The sequence below is a fragment of the Peromyscus eremicus genome, chromosome 7 (assembly GCF_949786415.1).
Source record: "Peromyscus eremicus chromosome 7, PerEre_H2_v1, whole genome shotgun sequence".
In the NCBI taxonomy this organism is placed as follows: Eukaryota; Metazoa; Chordata; class Mammalia; order Rodentia; family Cricetidae; genus Peromyscus; species Peromyscus eremicus.
In genome coordinates, this window is record NC_081422.1 from 97,026,267 (window position 1) to 97,046,894 (window position 20,628).

At 45.0% G+C, this 20,628-nt stretch overlaps 1 protein-coding gene across 2 annotated transcripts in view; it reads left to right on the forward strand.

Moving 5' to 3' along the window:
- The first annotated feature begins 2,746 nt into the window (after positions 1–2,746).
- Positions 2,747–20,628, forward strand: part of Ryk (receptor like tyrosine kinase) — a 79,363-nt gene continuing 61,481 nt past the window's right edge. For both annotated transcript variants that reach the window (XM_059268468.1, XM_059268469.1), the window contains exon 1: positions 2,747–2,930. In XM_059268468.1, coding sequence (XP_059124451.1) covers positions 2,747–2,930 — 184 coding nt within the window. The remainder of the gene's footprint in view (positions 2,931–20,628) is intronic.

Genomic DNA, 20,628 nt, shown 5'->3' on the forward strand with positions numbered 1-20,628 from the left:
AAAGGAGAGGCAGGAGCTGAGCCTTTCTTAACTGGGTGGCCAATACCGGAATCACCTTTAGGGCTCATGAAAACACAGGTTGATCCCCAATTCCAGTTGCTCCTCCTCTTAGTCTGGGGTGAGGCCCAGGAATTTGCATTTCTATAATTCCCTGGTGATGCAGCTGGTTTGGGAATCACACCCTGGGACCCTTTAAGTCTCCTTCACCGCACTGATGAAAACTTGCAATCAGTAATTGCTCATTGTAAATACTCAAGGAAGCTCTTTGTCATTCCTGTGTCCCTAGGGCCTCACACAAGGCCCAGCAGAAATGGGTGTTGGGCACGGGCTCTTGGTCATGCTTGGGATTAGCGAAGGAACTTTTGGAAGATTCCTCATTTGATTTGCCTGATAGTGTTGGTGATGAAACTCACAGAAGTGGTCACTAGAGGGAAGGATTCATTACATCAACAGTAATAATCACAAGCATGGCGCTTACCCAGTGTCTGCCCAGGTGCTTTATTTATAGTTTCTCCAACTAAGTCCTTGTAAAAGTCCTGCAAGTCAGGCCTTAGCGCATCTGTTTTACAAACGAAGAAACCAAGGCTCAGAGAGTTTAATTTTCCCAAGGCCGAACCATTAGTAAATACCAGAACCTAGCCTGGCCTGACTGACAGCTCTGGGCTGCATTATATCATACTGTCTCAAGATGTCACTGGCCAAAGATGTGGAAGTATGAAAGGCCCGCTAGAAGTCTCAGCTTCCTTTCTTGGAGAGTATTAGCTTGTTGCAAAAATGTAGACACCTGTATCATCGCCATAAAGGACCCCCCCCCCCCACCTCCCTTTTGTTTTCTAGAGCAGAGAGCCCTGTTCACACAGCATGTTTCCAGTCTCAGGTCCTTCCTGGTAGATCCCTGGTTCTCTACTAGGGAGCAGCGGCCACAGCTGACTTTTGTGTTTTTCATCCTTCACTGATGGCATGCTTTTCTTCAGTTCATGCCCACTTCCTAGCTCTTCCTGCAGGGCTACGGGCACTGTATTCTGTGCTGGGAAACTGAAGCTTGACAAATTGAGGCCAGCTTGTCTCCAAATGGAATCCATCCCTCTCACTACAGGAGGGGGGGGGGCGGGAATCATGGTCCAATACTTCCCTCCCTCCTCAGTCTCTCTCCCTGCCCTGGCAGGGGATAAAAATAGCATCTCTCAGGACCTGAGTGTGGATGGGGCAACTGTGAGCTTGAAGCTGGGCAGGGCAGAGAGCAGCTGCTTTCCACAGGCAAGGAGGGAGGCATGTGGTCAGTGCACGGGCCACAAGGATGGGACGACCCTGATCTGGAGGAACTGAGGAGGGAAGCCTGAGAGCCAACCTGAGTCGTGGCTCTTGGAGTGATCTTGACTGTCATGGTCGGGGGCTCCCTAAAATTCTTTATCAGTGTCTTTGGCGTATATCAGAGATTCTTAACTTGTTTAGGGAGACAAGGGCTTCCTAGAGCAAGCAATGAAATGTAAAAACCACTTTTGCGTATGTGGAAGCATCCATGCACACAGACAGCAATTCACAGCACACACTGTCACATACACTGCATATTTTGGGGGGTAGGGGCTGGCATGGGCCACAGGTTAAAACCCCAGATGCATGTTGACTTACAGCGAAGTAGAACTAGAACAAGAAATACAAATAACACACATAAAATCAAGCTTGCCGGGCGTGGTGGCACAGGCCTTTAAACCTTGCACTCGGGAAGAAGAGGCAGGAAGATCTCTGTGAGTTTGAGGCCTGCCTGATATACATAGCAAATTCCAGGCCGGTGAGGGCTACAAAGTGAGACCTTGTCTCAAAAAAACCCAAACTCAAGCCAAAACAAAAAGCAAAACCCAAAATACAAAATAAAAACAAGCTTACTAAAGTTTGCCAAGGTCTTTCTGGAAAGTGTGTGGCATACAGATCCCAAGGAACAGACTCGCTAATGTAGAGGCTGACCTCTGATGATGGGATTAGGGAAGAGTTCTACTCAAAACAGTATGCTTCTCTTTAGAAAACGCATCCAAGGGCTGGAGAGATGGCTCAGAGGTTAAGAGCACCGACTGCTCTTCCAGAGGTCCTGAGTTCAATTCCCAGCACCCACATGGTGGCTCACAACCATCTGTAATGAGATCTGGCACCCTCTTACTGTGTACATAATAAATAAATAAATAAATAAAATCTTTGAAAAAAAAAATAACGCATCCAAGACTTGGGGCGCACCTGGGAAAGAATGTAAGGACCGGAGGCTTCCCTGTGAAGTGGACCAATTAAGTCCAGGCCTCCACAACGTGGGCCGGGGACTGACTATCTTTACAGAGGGTGCACCCAGACCCCTTCGCCTGGTCAGGTCAATTTTTTGATTAACTTGTTCCCCTTTATCTCATTTCTTTTCTTGGCGCATTTCATACATGTAAACAACCTATGTTATTATTTCGACTCCGACTCTTCGGGCCCCTAACCCGACTTCACGTCCGCGACGCCCCCGCGGGCACGCGCGCTCTAGACCCGGGCGCTCTCGGCCCGGCGGAGCGTGCGCGCGCGCCCTCGCGCCCTCGGGCACGCGCACGCGCGCGTCTCCGCCGGCAGCTCCCTCCCCCCCGCCCTCCCGTTCCCGGGCGGCCGGTCTGAAGCGGCGGCGCTATGAGCTGGCCGGCCGCCCCCGGCTCGGGGCTGTGAGGCGCTCGGGGCCGGGGTGCGCGGCGGCGCGGCGGGCGGCGGACGCTCCTGCTCGGCGGCGGCCATGCGCGCGGGCCGGGGCGGCGTCCCGGGGACCGGCGGCCTGAGGGCCCCGCCGCCGCCGCTGCTGCTGCTGCTGCTGGCGCTGCTGCCCGCCGCCGCCCCGCGGTCCCCGGCCCTGGCCGCCGCTCCCGCGGGGCCCAGCGTGAGCCTCTACCTGAGCGAGGACGAGGTGCGCCGGCTGCTCGGTGAGTGGCGCCGCTCCCGGGGCCTCGTGAGCCCCGCGGTGCTGCCGCTGAGCCGCCCGCGCGCGCAGTCTCCGCAGCCTCTCTCTGCGCGTGTCACTCTAGGCCGCGGAGCTCCGGAGCCTCGGAGTCGGCGCTCGGGACCCGGGTGGCTGCCCCTTAGCTTGCTGTGGGTGGCCCACAGGCCACGCCGCTGCGCGCGTGCTTTCTGCTGAGCGAGTGGGGGCAAGGTGAGCCGGGCGCCCCCGGTGTGTGGCATCCTGCACACCTTCGGGCCGACCGGACCTGCAGCTCGGGAGGTTTGGCTTGGGTTCGTTGAGTTTGACCTGGTGCTGCAATTCCAGGCCACTCGCCTGCTCTGCAGACCCTGCAGCGAGAGAAGTTGGCTTTGGTTCCGTGGGTGGTTGCGTTTACCTGTTTAGCTCCGTTGTTTGGGGAGTCCGTTTGGGAAAACGATTCTCCCCCTCCGCTTGGAACTTCGTGGATTCTGAAAGTCAGCCCTTCAAGGAAGGCCTGGCCAGCCATCAAAAGGAAGTCTCTGGACGCCGAGGATACCCAACTTTTACCTTCTTTGTGCATTAATGCAGCCCCTTCACTCTCAGAGTGTGGCGTGTCTGAGTGGAGTGTTGGAACTGAAAAGTTCGCCTCCTAAACATCCATTATCTGTCACTTTTATTTTAGTGGGCGCGCATCTCTCTCTCTCTCTCTCTCTCTCTCTCTCTCTCTCTCTCTCTCTCTCTCTCTCTCTCTCGTGTGTGTGTGTGTGTGTGTGTGTGTGTGTGTGTGTGTGTGTGTGTGTGTTGTGTGTTAGAGGAGTTTCTTTTTTCTTTTCTTGAGACAGGGACTCTATGTAGCCCGGGCTGTACTGGAACCCACTATGTTCAGGTTGGCCTGAAGCTCAAAGATCCACCCGCCTGTTAGTCTTTTTTAGTGAAGTTTCTTAAGGTAGGTTGAGAGAGCTCAGCATCCGAATGAAATTGCTCTTAGCAGACTGTTTAGACATTGCTATATGTGTGGGTTGGTACTCTTTAACCAAAGAGGAATTGTGTTTTTGTAACGTCCTGTCTTAATCTTCCTTAGAGGCTAGTTGAATTAATTGAATTTTGTCTAGCAGAATTGAAACTGCATCTGAATTACTCCTGGAGCATGGAAGAAGGGCTTAAGAAAATAACGATTTGTAAAGCAACTCATAGGCATGCTTTTGTAAAGTGTTGTCTTTTGTTGTTGTTGTTAAAAGAACTTACATAATTGTGACTTTGTTGACATGTACTTCCTCTCCTCCTGTCTCAGCCAGGATGGAAGTAGGGGGACAGACAGCTAGCTGCAGACATGGACGGAGTGTTTGCATGAATCTTCCACTGCACGTTAGAATTTTGCTACCTTATTTATTTATTTGTGTGTGTATACCATGATATGTTGTGTTTATTTTTATGTGTGTTGTGTGGAGGTCAGAGGACAGCTTGAGGGTGTAGATTGTCCCCCTCCACAGTATGGGTCCCAGGGCTGGAGCTCAGATGATACAGCTTGACAACAAGCACCTTTAGCTGTGAGCCATCTTGCTGGGGAGCAATATGGATTTATATATGTCAGTTCTTCTCAAGTTCTTGTTACCCAGTGGGGTAGGTGTCAGGGGAGATGAGAAAAGTGAGGCTTTAAATAACCCACTTAAGGTAACAGGGCTTATTCCATACATTACACATTTGGTTAAAACCCACACAAAACAGTGTTTGCTGGCTGCAGACTAAGCTTAAGGCATGAAGATATTGTGCATATAGAAGTTTGATTAGAGGGTTGGGGATTTAGTGCTTGCCTAGCAAGCGCAAGGCCTTGGGTTCGATCCTCAGCTCCAAAAAAAAAAACCAAAGTTTGATTATGGCATGTTGGAAAAGAGACCACTGCTCATTAGTGCCTGAAAGGACTCTTTTGTAGCCAGGAACTGATCTTCTTAGGATTTGTAGCTGCATAAGCTCCTATGCTGAGTACTTGGCGAGTATGTCCAGAAGTGAGCAGTGTGTGGAGTGGAGGTGAGGAGCTTGCCTCCTTGAACTCTCTCATCCACCTGTAGGTATTTTCTGCCGTGCAAACTGAGTTGACCTGTTGCAGTGTGGCCTCTAGATCTTCATGTACCAGAGCTAGGGCCTCTTTCTGTCCCTTAGTGTCTCCCTCAGGTGTGCTGCCTTTGAAGGATTCTCTGGCTTTGTCTGGGTGGCAAAAAGTAAATAGTGGGATGTATGTGGGGCCTCCTGAACGTGGTAGCTATTATGGTGTGCAAGACTACTGGAGATAGTGCTTTTCTGCCGCATTCTCCAGTGCTTAAAAGGTTGAGCGCCTTCCAGAAGCTTAGACAAGCTAATCTTCATCTTACAACGTTTCGTGGACGGTGGATTCAGAAGGCCAAGTAGAAACTTAGAAGTCAGTCGTGACAACTTTACATGTTGAACTGGTTGTGCTTCATAGAAGAGGTTTTAATGCAGTCACTACAAGCACACAGCAAAAACCAATCCAATAACAAAAAAGGGCTGAAACCAGAAACTGCCAGCAACCTTCCTTTGGTCTCTTTTTACCTGGGCCCCACTCCGCAGTGCTCATAGTTCTCTAAACTGTTCTTCTGTTTACTTTCTCGTTTTTCTTTTGAATTTCTAGACCAGTGCGGAATGAGCATTTGTCTTCTGGAGTCATCCCTGTACTCTCCAGTGCACTTTTTTTTTTTAAACTTTAAATGACTTATTTTTATTTCATGTGCATTGGAGTTTTGCCTATATCAGAGTGTTGGATCCCCTGGAACTGGAGTTATAAACAGTTGTGAGCTGCCATGTGGGTGCTGGGAATTGAACCCGGGTCCTCTGGAAGAGCAGCCAGTGTTCTTAACCACTGAGCCATCTCTCCAGCCCCTCCAGTGCATTTTTAAACCAGCAGTCAGTGTTGATATTACTGTATACAAATACATTGCCCTTTTCTGAGTTAAATAGAAGCTGGTTGCCCCACCCCCACCCCGATTTTGTTTCCCTAGAGCAAATAGTTGGATTTTAAGCTTTTCTAATTAGTCTGCTTTGTGTCTCTGCTTATATTCCCTCAGGTACATGCTGAGCGCTTTTGATTTCCCACCCCCACTCCAGGTAGCGTATCAAGACATCTGTTAGTTCCATTGGATTTTTCTTAGCGATGTCTTGATTTAGTGTCATCCATATTCTTGCTTCAGGCTAGACAGTAGCACTTTGTGTGCCTCTCTGTCCTCTCTTGGTCGCTTGTCCTCTGTGTCCTTGATTTGCTTTCCTTTGCTGGCTGTGTGTGTGTGTCCTCAGTAGAGTCCTAAGAATGGGGTGCCTGGGAAAGAGCAATTATTTGAGGTCCTCCATGCCTGAAAATTTTCATTTTATCCTCATACTTTGTAGATGGTCTGGCTGGCTTACTTTAGAATTTTAGATTGAACATGATTTTTGGTTTTTGGTTACAATTCGGGCTGTATCTTCTCTTATAAGAATTTCAGATAAAAGATCCAAAGCCATTTTTAAATACTCCCCCCCCCCCATTTCAGAATTTCAGAGTGTTTTCCTCTGGCATTCTGAAGCTTTATAAGCAGGCATATGGAGTTATTTGTTAATCTGGATGCAAAGCCTTCAGATTTTGGAAGTGTCTGTTCACTTTTTAAATAATATCCCACGCCTTACTTTTTCCTATACTTTTTCTGAGATGGCTGTCCTGTGTCTGTTGATTCTCCACGTTGAACATCAGTTTTTCTCATCTTACCTTTTTCTTCTTCGTATTGAAGCTAGTGGACAGAGAATTCTCCCTCCCGGTTTTGTCTTTCCACCTTTTGTTTAAAAAAATGTTTGTAATTTTTAGAATCTTTGTTCTCTGCATTTCATTGTGTCTTATAAGTGTGTCATCTTCATTTTTCTCTGAGGCGCGTGTTACTTTTTTTTTTTTTATTTTGGTCTTTATGTTTCAGTTCCTCTGTTTGTAGTCATAGATGGGTGATTCTTGGCTTTGTGTAGTGAAGAGTGAGATGCTGGGATTGACAGGAAAGATGTCGGCGATTCCCCGTGTCTGTTGGAGTGCAGGTGGACTTTGCACTGGAAGGCTGTCCGAAACACCAGAATTTTGTGTCTAATTAGGGTTCTGCTCAGTGTCGTGAAGCCTCTAGAAATGTCTGTCTCTGGAATGCTGGGTGATAAATTAGCTGTCAGGGTTTGGGTTACCTGGTTGGGGGAAGAATGGAAGTTCTCACCCTTCAGGCTGTAGACTTTGACTTCTGCTTATAATTTCCCTGCCCTTTGGCTCTATTTCCTTAGACCTTTGTTCTCCTGCTGAACTTGGGGACCTGCAGCTTTGAGTATTTGCACAGTGGCTCCTTGCTTGTGAGGCCTGAGCTTCTAGGCTGCCTTTGGTACCTCCTAGGTACTTCCAGGGCTGAGCCTCTTAGGGGTCATAGGGGTAGAGATCTCTCCTGTCTGCTTTCCATCATGCATAAGTTTGCTAAAATCTATGATGTTTTCCCCTTCCTATCCTGGCTTTACTATCTAAAGGCTTTGGTCATTCTTAGCTGAGTGATGGCAGCTAAGCCTGGGCCTTACTGAAGATGACATGTGGCAGTTATTTTGTAAGGACAGTGGTGGTCAGTAGTGGGGGACAGAGTGCTGCTGATGTATGGTGGGGGTTTGCCCGTGTCAAATACATAGTCCTTCACCCTGTACACAGGCGGGCTGCTGAAACAAAAGTTCGTAAACGGAAGTGCTTAGAAGCAACAGAAATGTACTTTTCACAGTTCTGGATGCTGGGAAAGCCAATGTCAACGTGCTGGTGGCTGGGTTTCTGGTGAGGGCTTTCTTTGTGCTTCATAGATATCCTTAGCTTGTTCTCACACAGTGGGGGTGTGACAGGGGCACTAATCCCACTCACGTCTTTATGGCCTCATCCCCTCTCAAAGGCCCTGCTTGCTTCTCTGTCTTCCAGTGGGGGTTAGAATTGTAACCTGAATTCTGGGGGGTACAAAGGTTTTTACCTTCGCCATGAGCGAACAGGCTTGTAGTGGGTCCTTGGTCTGTGCCCACTGCATACAGTCCTGGTGGAAGTCTGCCTTCTCTGAAGACTTCCCAAATCTTTGGAGCGCTTAATCTCTGTGTAGTTTTCCCACGTCACTGGGCCCTGCCTCATGCCTCTTAATACTATCCTCCGCAGACTACAGTACTGGCTAGCTGTGTCTGAGTGTTGTGGACATTGAGAAAGCCAGGCCTCCACTCAGTTGTGCCTGAACCCGAATCCCTGCTGCTTCTGTCAGCCCTGGAGCAGCTGCAGTGAAGCCAGAACTTAAGCGGTGCTGGTTTGTGGTCCTGGTTACTGTCAGCGTTCTAGGTTTGCTACCACAGCCCTGTGCTCCATGATTGCTGGAGCAGTGCAGAGGTTTGGGACTAAGATGCCAGTGGGTGGGAAGTCATGGTGACAGTGATGGCTGTGATAGGGGGTTGTGGTCTCTAAGGATGAAGACAGCTTCTGAAAGACTGGACCAGTTAAACATTTCCTCTGGAGAGCTTGCTTCTCCTTTCAAACTAAATAGCCTCTGGGAGCGTCCTGCTTGTTCACATCTCATTTCAAATCAGTTCACTCTAGTTTTAGACACTTGCTCTTCAGAGCAGTCTAGAGAAAGAAAATTGAAGTCAGTGTATTGTAGAGAAATGACTAAAAATGATTAGATTCCTTTCCTTGGGGAGCTGAGGATTTTGGGGGGGGGATTTTTCCATGTAGGACTGTAGCTCTCAGATAAAGAGTTCCATTGTGGATTGATACGTTATTGGAGGAGTGATCACTTTTGACAGTGATTGATAGGGCTAAGTGGTGGGCAGGGTTACTTTTCTCTGGTTGATGGAAGTTTTTTGTAGGAATAATTACTTTTGAGAGAGAGAAGAGAGGCTTGTAGAGTTTGGGGAAGGGAACCCAGGAAAGAAATCATTTAGGTCTCGTCTCAAGGTTGAGCTGGGCAGGCAGAAGACAGAAGCATTGAAGGCCAGGGAGAGAGTGTGGCATGGAGTGTGGAGGCAGATGTGTGTGGAAACAGAACTCAGAAGTGGCCGGGATGAGACCAGTGAGCCCAGAAGAGGCAGAGAAGACAGCTGGGAGGTCGGCAGATGGTGGATTACGGATTCGAACTGTTTCTTAGGGAATGGAAAACTATTGGAGTATTTGGGCAGTACTTCAGAGGTGGAGGCAGGAGGATCAGGACTTCCAGTCCAGCCTTGTATATGTGAGACTCTTTTTTTTTTTTTTTTAATTTTATTTATTTTATGTATATGAGTGACCTGTCTTTATGCACACCAGAAGAGGGCATCAGATCTCATTGCAGATGGTTGTGAGCTACCATGTGGTTGCTGGGAATTGAACTCAGGACCTGTGGAAGAGCAGCCAGTGCTCTTAACCGCTGAGCCATCTCTCCAGACCATACGTGAGACTCTTGACTAGTGCCCCCCCAAACCCCCCACTCCCACCAAACAAAACCCAGCCAACAAAACAAAACACCCCAAAACAAGTAAAACAGAATTTAGGAAAGGAGAGTGTAGTCAGTACTGGGCTATAGAAAAGATAAGACACCTGTCATGGTACGTGGTTTGAGGGAGCAGGTGAAGAGGTGGGGTGGATTTATTGCAAAGACTTGGGAGGCTTAATGGAAGGAGACCTCGGGGCTAAAGAGAAGGTGTTCTTCAGAGTCCGTGGTTTAGATTTGGGTGTCTGAGCCAAAGGACCTTGTCTTTATGGGAAAGACAGTTGAGGAGAAGAAAAATGTGATTAGCCAAGTATTCTTCTCAGCCAAGCTTCTCTCTTTCCTCCAGAATCTCAGGCCAAATATTTGATTGGGGAAGGATGGCATCCTCTATGCTGGTGGCACTGGCATAACCTGCCACAGGGCGGCTTTGGCAGGAGTGCGTTAGCATCCTGAAGTGAACCCTTAACCCTAGGCGTTACGTTGGGGTTGGTGGTATTGGCACAGTTTAATCTGAGCCCATGTGTTCTTCATTGTGAGAGCGGGGCTGAGACATTGTGCAATTGTGGGTTTGGATTTCTTTCTCCCCTGCACATATGGAGGAAAATTCTATCCAATTATGGCTAAACTTGTCCCCTGTGAGTCACATCCTGAGTTAATGAGTGAATTCTGAAGGTGCTGCCTAAAATGCTGCTTGGGTTTTAAAGTTCACTTCAAGAGCAAATGGAAGGTGCCTGTCCGTCCATGTCCCGTCCCGTGTCGTTCCCCCCCCCCCCCCCCAGCACGTGGAATTGAGAAGTTCCCCAGCATCACTTTGGTTGTTTGCTGCGGTTACATCACTGTCCTCACAGATCTTGCCAGCCTGAGAGATAAGAATATCCTGCACTTGAGACCAAACCATTCAGTTACTCTGAGATTACAGTGGAAATATGCTTTTTTGTGTTATCCTTGCTGATGTAAGTGTTTTCTGATCTGGTTGTTACCAAACCTTGTGTAGGACTTCCCAAGATGTTCCTTGCCAAAACAATGTGTGTGTCGGGAAGGGTCAGATAGTAAATGCTTACTGAACAGTTTATTTTGCTGTTCCCAGCAATGAATGACAATGTTGAGTGACTGTTATTCTTACATACATTTTAAGCTGGAATACTATGCACACAGCTCTTAACTTGGGAGATACCCGTAATCTAGAGAGAACAAACATGTCTTACACATGCCAGATACTTCACATATGTTCTTCAGCAACGTCAGGTAGCATTGGTTACTATTTATTTATTTATTTGTTTTTCAAGACAGGGTTTCTCTGTTTAGTCCTTGCTGCCCTGGAACTCACTTTGTAGACCAGGCTGTCCTTACACTCAGAGATGGACCTGCCTCTGCCTCCTAAGCGCTGGGATCAAAGGCATGCCCCACCACCACCTGGCTATTTATTTATTTTTAAAAGATTTTATTTATTATGTATACAGTGTTCTGCCTGCATGTATGTCTGGCTGAAGAGGGCACATTATCTCATTATAGATGATTGTGAGCCACCATGTAGTTGCTGGGAATTCAGGACCTTTGGAAAAGCAGCCAGTGTTCTTAACCTCTGAGCCATCTCTCCAGCCCCCATTGGTTACTTTTTTTTTTTTTCTTTTTTTTTTTTTTGGTTTTTTTCGAGACAGGGTTTCTCTGTGTAGCTTTGCACCTTTCCTGGAACTCACTTGGTAGCCCAGGCTGCCCTTGAACTCACAGAGATCTGCCTGGCTCTGCCTCCCAAGTGCTGGGATTAAAGGCGTGCGCCACCACTGCCCGGCCATTGGTTACTTTTTAAACAGATACAACTGAGATTCTGGAAATACACGATTTGCTGGTGGTCTCAGATGTGTGCAGTTATGTAGCTCTGAAGTGCATTCTTTCTACCCTGTTGCTGGGAAGGTTAACAGTCCGTTCGGGTCCTACTGAAATCATCTGGGGAGCTGCAACAACATGCGGATTCCTAGATGTAGGAATTGGTGTAGTGATCTGAATTGCTGATCCTCCTGACTTCCCCTTTCAAGCCCTGGCATTCCAGGAGTCCACCACACCTGGTTCCTGTGGTGCTGGAGATCAAGCCAGGACTTCATGAATGCCAGGTAGGTGCTGTATCAGCTGAGCCAGGTCTTTAGCCTCTGTAGTTGATCTCAGATGGAGCTCAGAAGAGTCAGCCTTATGACTTGAATGCTCTGCTTCATTAGCTGTAAGATGCACAGCTTGGAACACTTGGTGCTGTCTTATAGTTAGTGGGAGTCATCAGTTAACAGGCTGTTTTCCTGCTAGGGATAGACTTCAGATAAAGTGACATGGGCTGTTATCAATAGGTGATACAGCTGGGGTCTAAACTCAGCTTCTTACTCTTGTGTAGCAAGCGTGTTACCAGCTGAGCATCTCCTCAGCCTGCCTGCCTGCCTGCCTTTCTTTTCCTTCTTTTATGTTTTTGCTTTTGTTTATTTTAGACAGGCAATGAATTGTAGGTATGTGCCAGCATGCCTGGCTGCTGAACATTTATGTAGTCCTTTAAATATTCTTGGATTTTGTTCTGGGGTGCAGTTAAATACTTGGAGACAGTTTGAGTCTTCTGGGTGTTGCTTATAAGGCTTGTTGGATGGGACAAAAACAGTACGAAGTAATCAGGCTCATTATTCCCTGCCAGTGAGTCAAGACACTTCTGTACTTATCCTCAATGATCCGTGAAGCGTGAGGCCCTCCAGCCTGGCTGATGGGAATAGATTCAAATTCCAAGTGCTAGGCACTGTTCACTTTTACCCTTTCTTTGCCCTTGAATGGCTTCCTAATATGCATGCCCATCAGGACTCATGAGCACTGGAGCTCAACCCTCCAGATCTTGGATTTCTTACTTTGTTTAGCTCTCCTTTCTAGTAATTTGTTCTGTGAGCCATTTCTCTAGATTCTTATCTTTCTGGATTTTGATCTTTTAAACATTTTTATCTTTTGTGTTTTTGAGACAAGATCTCACTCTGTAGCGTAGGCTGGCTTCTCAAACTCACAACAGCACTCTTGCCTTAGCTTCTTGAGTACTGGGGTTACAGATGTTGCCACAAGCCTAATTTACCTTTGTCACCTTCGTTTCTTCCTCATCCATCCATCCGTCCATCCATCCATCCATCTATCTATCGTCTACCTATCCATCCATTTATCTGTGTGCACACACATACCACAGAGTTCATGTGGACAACTTAGAGGAGCCAGTTCTCTCTTTCCACTGTGTATGTGGGCTTTGGCCATCAAACTCTAGTCATCAGACTCTGGTGAGTGGTCACCTGCTGAGCCATGTCACTTGCCCTCAGCACCCTCCCTTCTCTGTACTGTAACCTTAGAACTCATCTACTTGTGTTCTTTGTTCAGGGATCACTGTTGCCTTGTGATGAGTGATTTAAACGAGTGAATCAGTTGTGTCCAGTCTTAATTATTTCAGATGAAAGGATCAATCTAGCTCCTATTACTCTAATTAAATGCCTATTGTTTGTATCTCCCCTAAGGTGAATTCCTTAATGATTTATTAGAGGAAAGAAGTAGTCTGCTAAAAGAAGTAAGGTGTAAGGTTTGGATCTGTTTGTGCATGCACACTTGTGAGCAGATAGTAGATAGCAAGTGTAGGAGAATTGGGTTGGGAATCCACATGTTTGAGTGTTAATTCTATCCCTTCCTTCACTCTCCATGGGTGGCCATGTGTGGTGGCTAATCTTGATGGTCAGCTTGACATACCTGGAAAGAGGGAACCTCAATTGAAGAATTGCTCCCATCAGAATGGCCTGTGGACATACTTGTGGGGCATTTTCTTGATTAATGATGGATGTGGGGAAGCCTAGACCATTGTGGGTAGTGCCATCTCTGGGCATTCAGTAGTGGCTCATGTCTTTAATCTCAACACTCAAAAAGCAGAGTCAGGAGAATCTCTGAGGCCAGCCTGGTCTACAGAGTAAGTTCCAGGACAGCCAGAGCTACATAGAGAAATCCTGTCTTGAAAAAACAATGAAAACAAAAACAAAAAGCCATCTAGCACGAGCTGGCGAGTGAGCCAGTAAGTGTAGGAGAGTTTCTGTTTCTCCATGGGTTCTGCTTCAGTTTCTGCCTGGACTTCCCTTGTTGATTAATTGTGACCTGGGGGTTATAAGCTGAAATAAAACCCTCATTCCCCAGCTTGCTTTGATGTTTTATCACAGCAACAGAGAAGCAAACTGGAGCAGCATGTAACCAGTGTTCTGAGTATCCCTTTTTGCATATGTAAGATGGGTTGCTCTGCACAGCTGCTATAATGCATTTGAATAAGGTGCGTGAGCCTCAGAACAATTTATTTTAGTCTCTGGTTGGGATTTCTGTATCTTGGTATTAAAACAAATATCTAAACATTTCAGGCTGCTGCTTTTCTGGTTGGGCCCCACCAAGGAGGGTTGGCTGGCACATCTGTTTGGTTATGAGAAGGACTTGGAATAAGCAGCAGGAGACAGAAAAGGAACCTATTGATCATCCCAGGAAGGGCCAGAGAACTGCAGCTCCTGAGCTCCCTCCCTCATTTTCAACTGCGAGAGGAAATACTGTATGCAGCCTCTTGTCTTAGGCACAACCCACTGGAGTAGCTACTATTTGCCACTACTTTAACAGACCAAGCCTCAGGTTACTGGACCATTTAGATATTTGGTTGGTTGCCTTCAGTAGCAATATTCACTTACATGTGTAACATGATCTTATTTTAGGAGTGTGGGGTCTATTTTTGGTGGATAAAACAGATAAAGAGGGGGCTGGAGAGATGGCTCAGCGGTTAAGAGCACTGGCTGTTCTTCCAGAGGTCATGAGTTCAATTCCCAGCAACCACATGGTGGCTCACAACCATCTGTAATGAGATCTGGCGCCCTCTTCTGGCACGCAGGCATAACACTGTATACATAATAAATAAATAAATCTTTAAAAAAAAAAAACAAAAAAAAAAACAGATAAAGAGCCTGCCCTTGTGCAACTAACTTTTGGCAGAGAGCTATGTGATTTGCCTTTAAAAAATTCATATAGTTTTGGAATTGAATTCCTGAGATAGTACTCTGCTGCATGTTGCTGGCAGAGAGAAGCGATGCTTGTGAGTTCCCTGTGTTTTATGGTAACAGCCTAGATGAGCAGGCAAATCTGAGTCACTCCAGCCTCTGAGGTGTGCTCCTCTTAGGAGTGGCTGTGGAAGAAGTTGGGCAACGCTCTTGTGAAGCATTGGGCACATCTCTCCATCTCTGACTGTGTTGGTGGTACAAGTGTGAACTGCTCAAATCACTTTCTTATTTTAGGTCAGGGAACAATGTAGGCAGACTTTTCTTTCCCACCTGCCAGTTCCCAAATAACTGACACGGAGACTTAATATTAATTATAAATGCTTGGCCAATAGCTCAGGCTTACTACTAACTAGCTCTTACAACTTAAATTAACCCATTTCTATTAATCTACATTCTGTCACGTGGCATTACATCTCTTTCATCTTGCATCTCCTGTTTCTTCCCTGGATCTCTGGCAACTCCTCTGTCTCCGTCCTTCTTCTTCTTCCCAGTGTCCTTAGTCTGGTTTTCCCACCTAACTTTATCCTGTCTAGCCATTGGCCAGTCAGCTTCTTTATTAAACTAATCACAGCATAATTTACACACTGTACAGAAGGATTATTTCACAAGAGAACAACACCAAATTATTGTGCAGAGTGTCTGTCTTACCAGATGCTGGGGATTCTGGCTTCATGGCAGGGAGATTGTGTTTTATGTTTTAGTGCTGGAGCATGTGGCTTACACTCTGTTGATGTCCTTGAAAAGGATTTGGGAAGTACCTTTCACACTCTTGGCTATTGTACAAATCACATTTAATCACATTTTTAAGGGAAATTGTCTTATGTATTTTTCCTTTGACCTATATTTTCATTGGGAGTGAAAACTTTTTTTTTAATTTAAAATCTTAGCCATTTGCTACAGTATTTGCTAATGGGGGAAGGTGGCAGTGCATCTATTTGAAATCAAGTGACCTTACTCTTCCTCCAAGTCCACCTAACTTCTTTCAGAGCACTAGCAGTGACAAACTAGAACACAGCTTTTGTGATGGATAGCTTTGAGTTTCTGTGATCAGGTGTCACAGAATTACCATGGGTTCTGTGGAGACAGGTCTTGGTCTGAAGGAGGTAGCCTGAAATAAAAGGGCTGCAAAGTGAGGGCATAGTAATCTTTTATTGATCCTGGATGCCCTCCCTTTTTTTTTCTTTTAAAGCACCTACCTATTCTTGCCTCGTATTCTCTGTATGCAACTATACATTGTTAGCTCAATTCTGCCAAGATATTTAAGGTTGAGAGAGAACTAAGTGAAGCAAATACTGGATGTGGTGGAGTGGTACATTAAAATTCTCAGTTTCCGTGATTTGTGTTTGAGTAGCGACAAGGCTTGAAGACTGTACTTTTTTAATTGTGAAAAAAAGAAATTCCTTTCCTGCCGTCAAATGTTGAGAGTTCTCTGCTGTGAGCTACCATGTGTGTGTTGGAAACTAAACTCAGAACCTTCTGGAAGAAAAGCCAGTGTGTTTAACCACTGAGCCATCTCTCTAGCCCTGGCAATCTCTGCTGCATGTAATTAAATAGTTCTCAATAGATTTTCTTGGCATAAATAGATTTACTAGATTTTGATGAACAAACTTACTTATTTTCCTTTTTTCTGTTTTTTATTTTTCAACAGAGGGTTTGTGCAGCCTTGGCTGTCCTGGAACTAGCTCTGTAGACCAAGTAGGCCTTGAACTCACAGAGATCTGCCTGCCTGTGCCTCCTGAATGCTAGGATTAAATTGTGTGCCACCACCACCCAGCAAACTTACTTATTTTCAGTTTATTAGTTTACACCACCCAGAAAACTATTTTCAATTTATTAGTTTATATAACTTAGAAACATTTGAAGTTAGAGCTTTTTATTTTTATTTTGCATCAGTAAGTGTATTTAGTGGTTTATGATACATTGATTACTTTTCTTTGATTAGACTTTAAAGATTGTTTTGGTTTCATGAACTTTTTTAAAGTTTTGATTGATATGTAGGAATTATGGATGATATCATATAATACTTACATTTTGGCTGACATCTGGAAACTACTGGTGATGTCATAAAATTAGAGAATTTTTCAGTGAAGGAGGGGATTAACATCATCTGGTCTACCTCTTTTGTCTTATAGTTGAGAAAGTTGACTTCTAGAAGATGGCTCAGGAATTGAGTGCCAATTGCCATCCAACCACTTAGTCTCAGAGCCAGGAAAGGAAGTCTGGACTGTAATGCTGCTTTAGTTCCTTGCCACAATGTTACTTCTGTTTTCTTATTTTGACTGATTACTGGCATTTAAAAAAAAACTTTTCCTTAAATCCATCTTGGGTGTAGTTGATTTTTATCAATAGCCAACTATTCATGTATCTGGTGTTGAATGCTGCAAGCATGCTAGGTAGAGGAGGTTGCCCGCCATTTGAGCAGCTTTTAGAGTTGCTTTCTGTCAAGGGCTGTGAAGGTGGCACTCTTCTTCACTGAGGTGCACTTGCCAATAGAGTGACAACATTGGGGAACCTGTAGTTAACTGTCAGAATCATGCATTTGGAAAAGATTTAATTGGTGGATTATTAGACTTTGTACTAAGCTGGGCAGGTGACCCAGGAATTAAATTTGGGACTTAATACTGTATAGTGAAAAGCATATTTTTCTTGATAGGGTCATAAGAGTTTTGCAGGAATAACTTAAAATTTTCAGCATCAAATATGGGTTGTTTAAAAATCAAATTATGAACAAGTGTTGTCTTTTCTTAGGAGAGAGCAACATCCCTACTTTGCTGGAATTGGCAGCAAGAAAATTAAGTCTGGTTCATGTAGTTGAACAGTTGAAGTGTTTATCCTAAGTTAGAATGGCAATATTCTGTGTGTTGTGATGACAAAATGCTGCCTAGTCAGTTCATGGCTGGTGGCATTTGCCCTGTCTACCTCCACAGAGCCCTTTCTGTTCTGCCTGTTCTGCTTTCCCTGTTTTCTTCCCTCCTCTCTTGGCCTCCCCTGCCCCCCCCCCCCCCGCCCCCCTTATATGGTAGAATTTCAGCTCTTGAGTCTCCTCTGAGTCTTCATAGTTCTGCTTATTTTCAAAAATATATCTCTGTCTGTATATCGAGTTTGTGTGTGCATGAGTGTGCAGGAATTGGTTCTCTCCACTGTGTGGTTTCTGGGGATCAAACTCAGGTCATCATTGGTGGCAGGTACCTTGACCAGCTTAACGTCTCCACTGACCCCATTCTATATATTTATATAAGTGGATTCACATACAGTGTGATGTTTTATCTGGCTGTTTTCATGTAGCATAATGTTGTGGAGGATCATATATATCTTTTCATTTTGTTTTTAACATCACAATTAACTCTTCATCTGTTTGTGGACATTTGAGTTGTTTATACATTTTGGCTGTTATGAATAATGGTGCTGAGAATCTGCAAGTACCCAGTTGGATACATGTTCAAGTTAGATATATACTTAGACTAGAATAATGAATCATCTGGTAACACTGTTTAACTTTTTGAGGCACTGCTAGACTATTTCAGTGACTGTTTTACATTCCTGCCAAGACTGCAGTGGTCCTGTTTCTCTACATCTTTGCCAACTCTTGCTGTTTTCTGCTTTTTTTGGTTGTGGTTATTCTAAGGAGTATGAAGTACCTCATTTTCGTTTTGACTTCTGTTTCCCTAGTATTGAACAATGTGGAGCATCTTTTCATGTGGTCCTTTGTGTGGCTTCTCTGGAGAAATGGGTGTTCAAGTCCTTTGTCCATTTTTAGGTTGGACTGGTGTTCTGCCCTGTTGGTTTAAATGGCTGCCCTGATACTAGAACTGTACTATTAATTATCTTTTAAAACTTTTTGGGGTTGTAATCACAACAGTAGTCTTTTGTTGAATTGTGAGGCTTGTTTATCTATCTAGAATTCTTGATCCTTACCAGGTATGATTTGAGGTATCATCTTCCATTCTATGTGTTGTCTTGTCTTTTTTGTAATAGTGGGTTGTTTGTTTTTGTATAGAACTTAATATTTTTATGAACTTTGGTACATCTTTTTTCTTCTATTGCTTGTACTTTGGTACCCTATCTTAAGCAATCCAAGGTTATGAAGATATGCCTCTATGTTTTTTTCTAAGAGTTTTATTTATGTCTTTTAACTCTTTCTAAGAGTCTCTATTGTAGCATGAATCTTAAAAGAGTCTTAGTAAATCAAACCTGAAGCCAGGTATTGGGGTGAACGCTGGAAGATCAGAGAAGCAGAAAAAGCCACAGCTTCCTCACTTCGCCAATTCCTGAGCTGATCCTGTTTCCTCAGACTAGAAGCCTCTGAGTTCTCATCCGAATGGATCTCAGCTGAACTGCTGCTCAAAAGCCTAAAAGCTTAACCAGCTCTAGTTCCTGGTCCTCACGCCTTATGTACCTTTCTGCTTTCTGCCATCACTTCCTGGGATTAAAGGCATGAGTCACCATGCCTGGCTGTTTCCAGTGTGGCTTTGAACTCACAGAGATCCAAATGGATCTCTGCCTCTGGAATGCTAGGATTAAAGGCATGTGCTACCACTGCCTAACATTATGGTTGTTCTGTTCTCTGACCCCCAGATAAGTTTATTGGGGTGCACAATATATCAACCACATTCTATATTTTGTAGGTCATTGATCTATTTTGAATTAATCTTTGTATGTGGTATGAGGTAGGGTTTCAGTTTCATTCTTCTGACTGAAGAAGTTATCACACCATTATTAGTTGAAGGAAAGTAGTCTTTCTCTGGCAAATGATCTTGGTACCCTTATCAAAACTTGAGTCTTCAGAATTTTGTAATTTCATTTCTGGGCTCAATTCTGTTCTGGTGGTTTAAATGGCTGCCCTTATGCTATAACCATACTATTATTACTGTTTTAAAAAACTTTTTGAGATTATATTTACATCATTTCTGCCTTCCCTTTCTCCCCCCTTAGCCTTTCCACATAGCCCTCTTTCTTCTCTTTCAAATTCATGGTCTCTTTTTTCGTGTGTGTGTGTGTGTGTGTGTGTGTGTGTGTGTGTGTGTGTGTGTTCCTAAATACATAAATACAACCTGATCAGTCTGTATAATATTACTTTTATGTGTGTTTTCTCTTTCTTTCTTTCTTTCTTTTTTCTTTTTCTTTTTTTTTTTTTTTTGTTTTTTTTGTTTTTTTTTTTGTTTTGTTTTTTTTGAGACAGGGTTTCTCTGTGTAGTTTTGGAGCCTGTCCTGGATCTTGCTCTGTGGACCAGGCTGGCCTCGAACTCACAGAGATCCACCTGGCTCTGCCTCCCGAGTGCTGGGATTAAAGGCATGCGCCACCTCCGCCAGGTTTATGTATGCTTTCAAGACTGACCATTTGGTATGGAATAACCAGTTGGTGGGCTTGCCCCGGGGAAGACTGTTTCTCTGGTTCTCAGCATCCCTTAGTTGCTTACAGTTGTTTGTGTAGAGTTGAGGCCTCGTGAACTTTCTCTTGTCCACTTTAGATGTCTATTGTTCTTGTTCAGCTCATGTTTAAGCAGCCATGTTGGTGAGACTTCATGGATGTGGATTCTAACATTTTCGCAGCAAACTTTCTTTTTTTTTTTGGTTTTTCGAGACAGGGTTTCTCTGTGTAGCTTTGCGCCTTACCTGGAACTCACTTGGTAGCCCAGGCTGGCCTCGAACTCACATAGATCCACCTGGCTCTGCCTTTCGAGTGCTGGGATTAAAGGCATGCGCCACCACCGCCCGGCCTGCAGCAAACTTTCTGTTTCTCTGGTTCTTACAGTCTGTCCTTCCCCGTCTCCACAATGATCCCTGAGCCTTAGTTGCAGGAGTTGTGTTGTTTATGTCTGTTGGGACTGGGCTTCACAACTCTGCATTTTGATTGGAAACAGAGAAGTTTCCTCGAGGAAGGCTGAGGACTTATTTGTGGTTATAGGACAGGTATTTAGAATATGATTAGAGATGATGCCGGTTCAGTGAAGTGGCGGTTGTTGGCTCTCCTCCAGGATCTATGGCTTCACTCGCACTGGGTGGTTGGCTAGGTTTCCAGTACCAGAAACGATTTCCCCCTTGGTGAACACGTCTTAAGTCCATCTAGAGAGTGTTGGTTATTACCAAGGTATGTGTGCCTTCCTGCACTGTTTTGATCTAAGTCGCTTTGTAGTGAGTTTTGAAGCTGTGAAATGTGAAT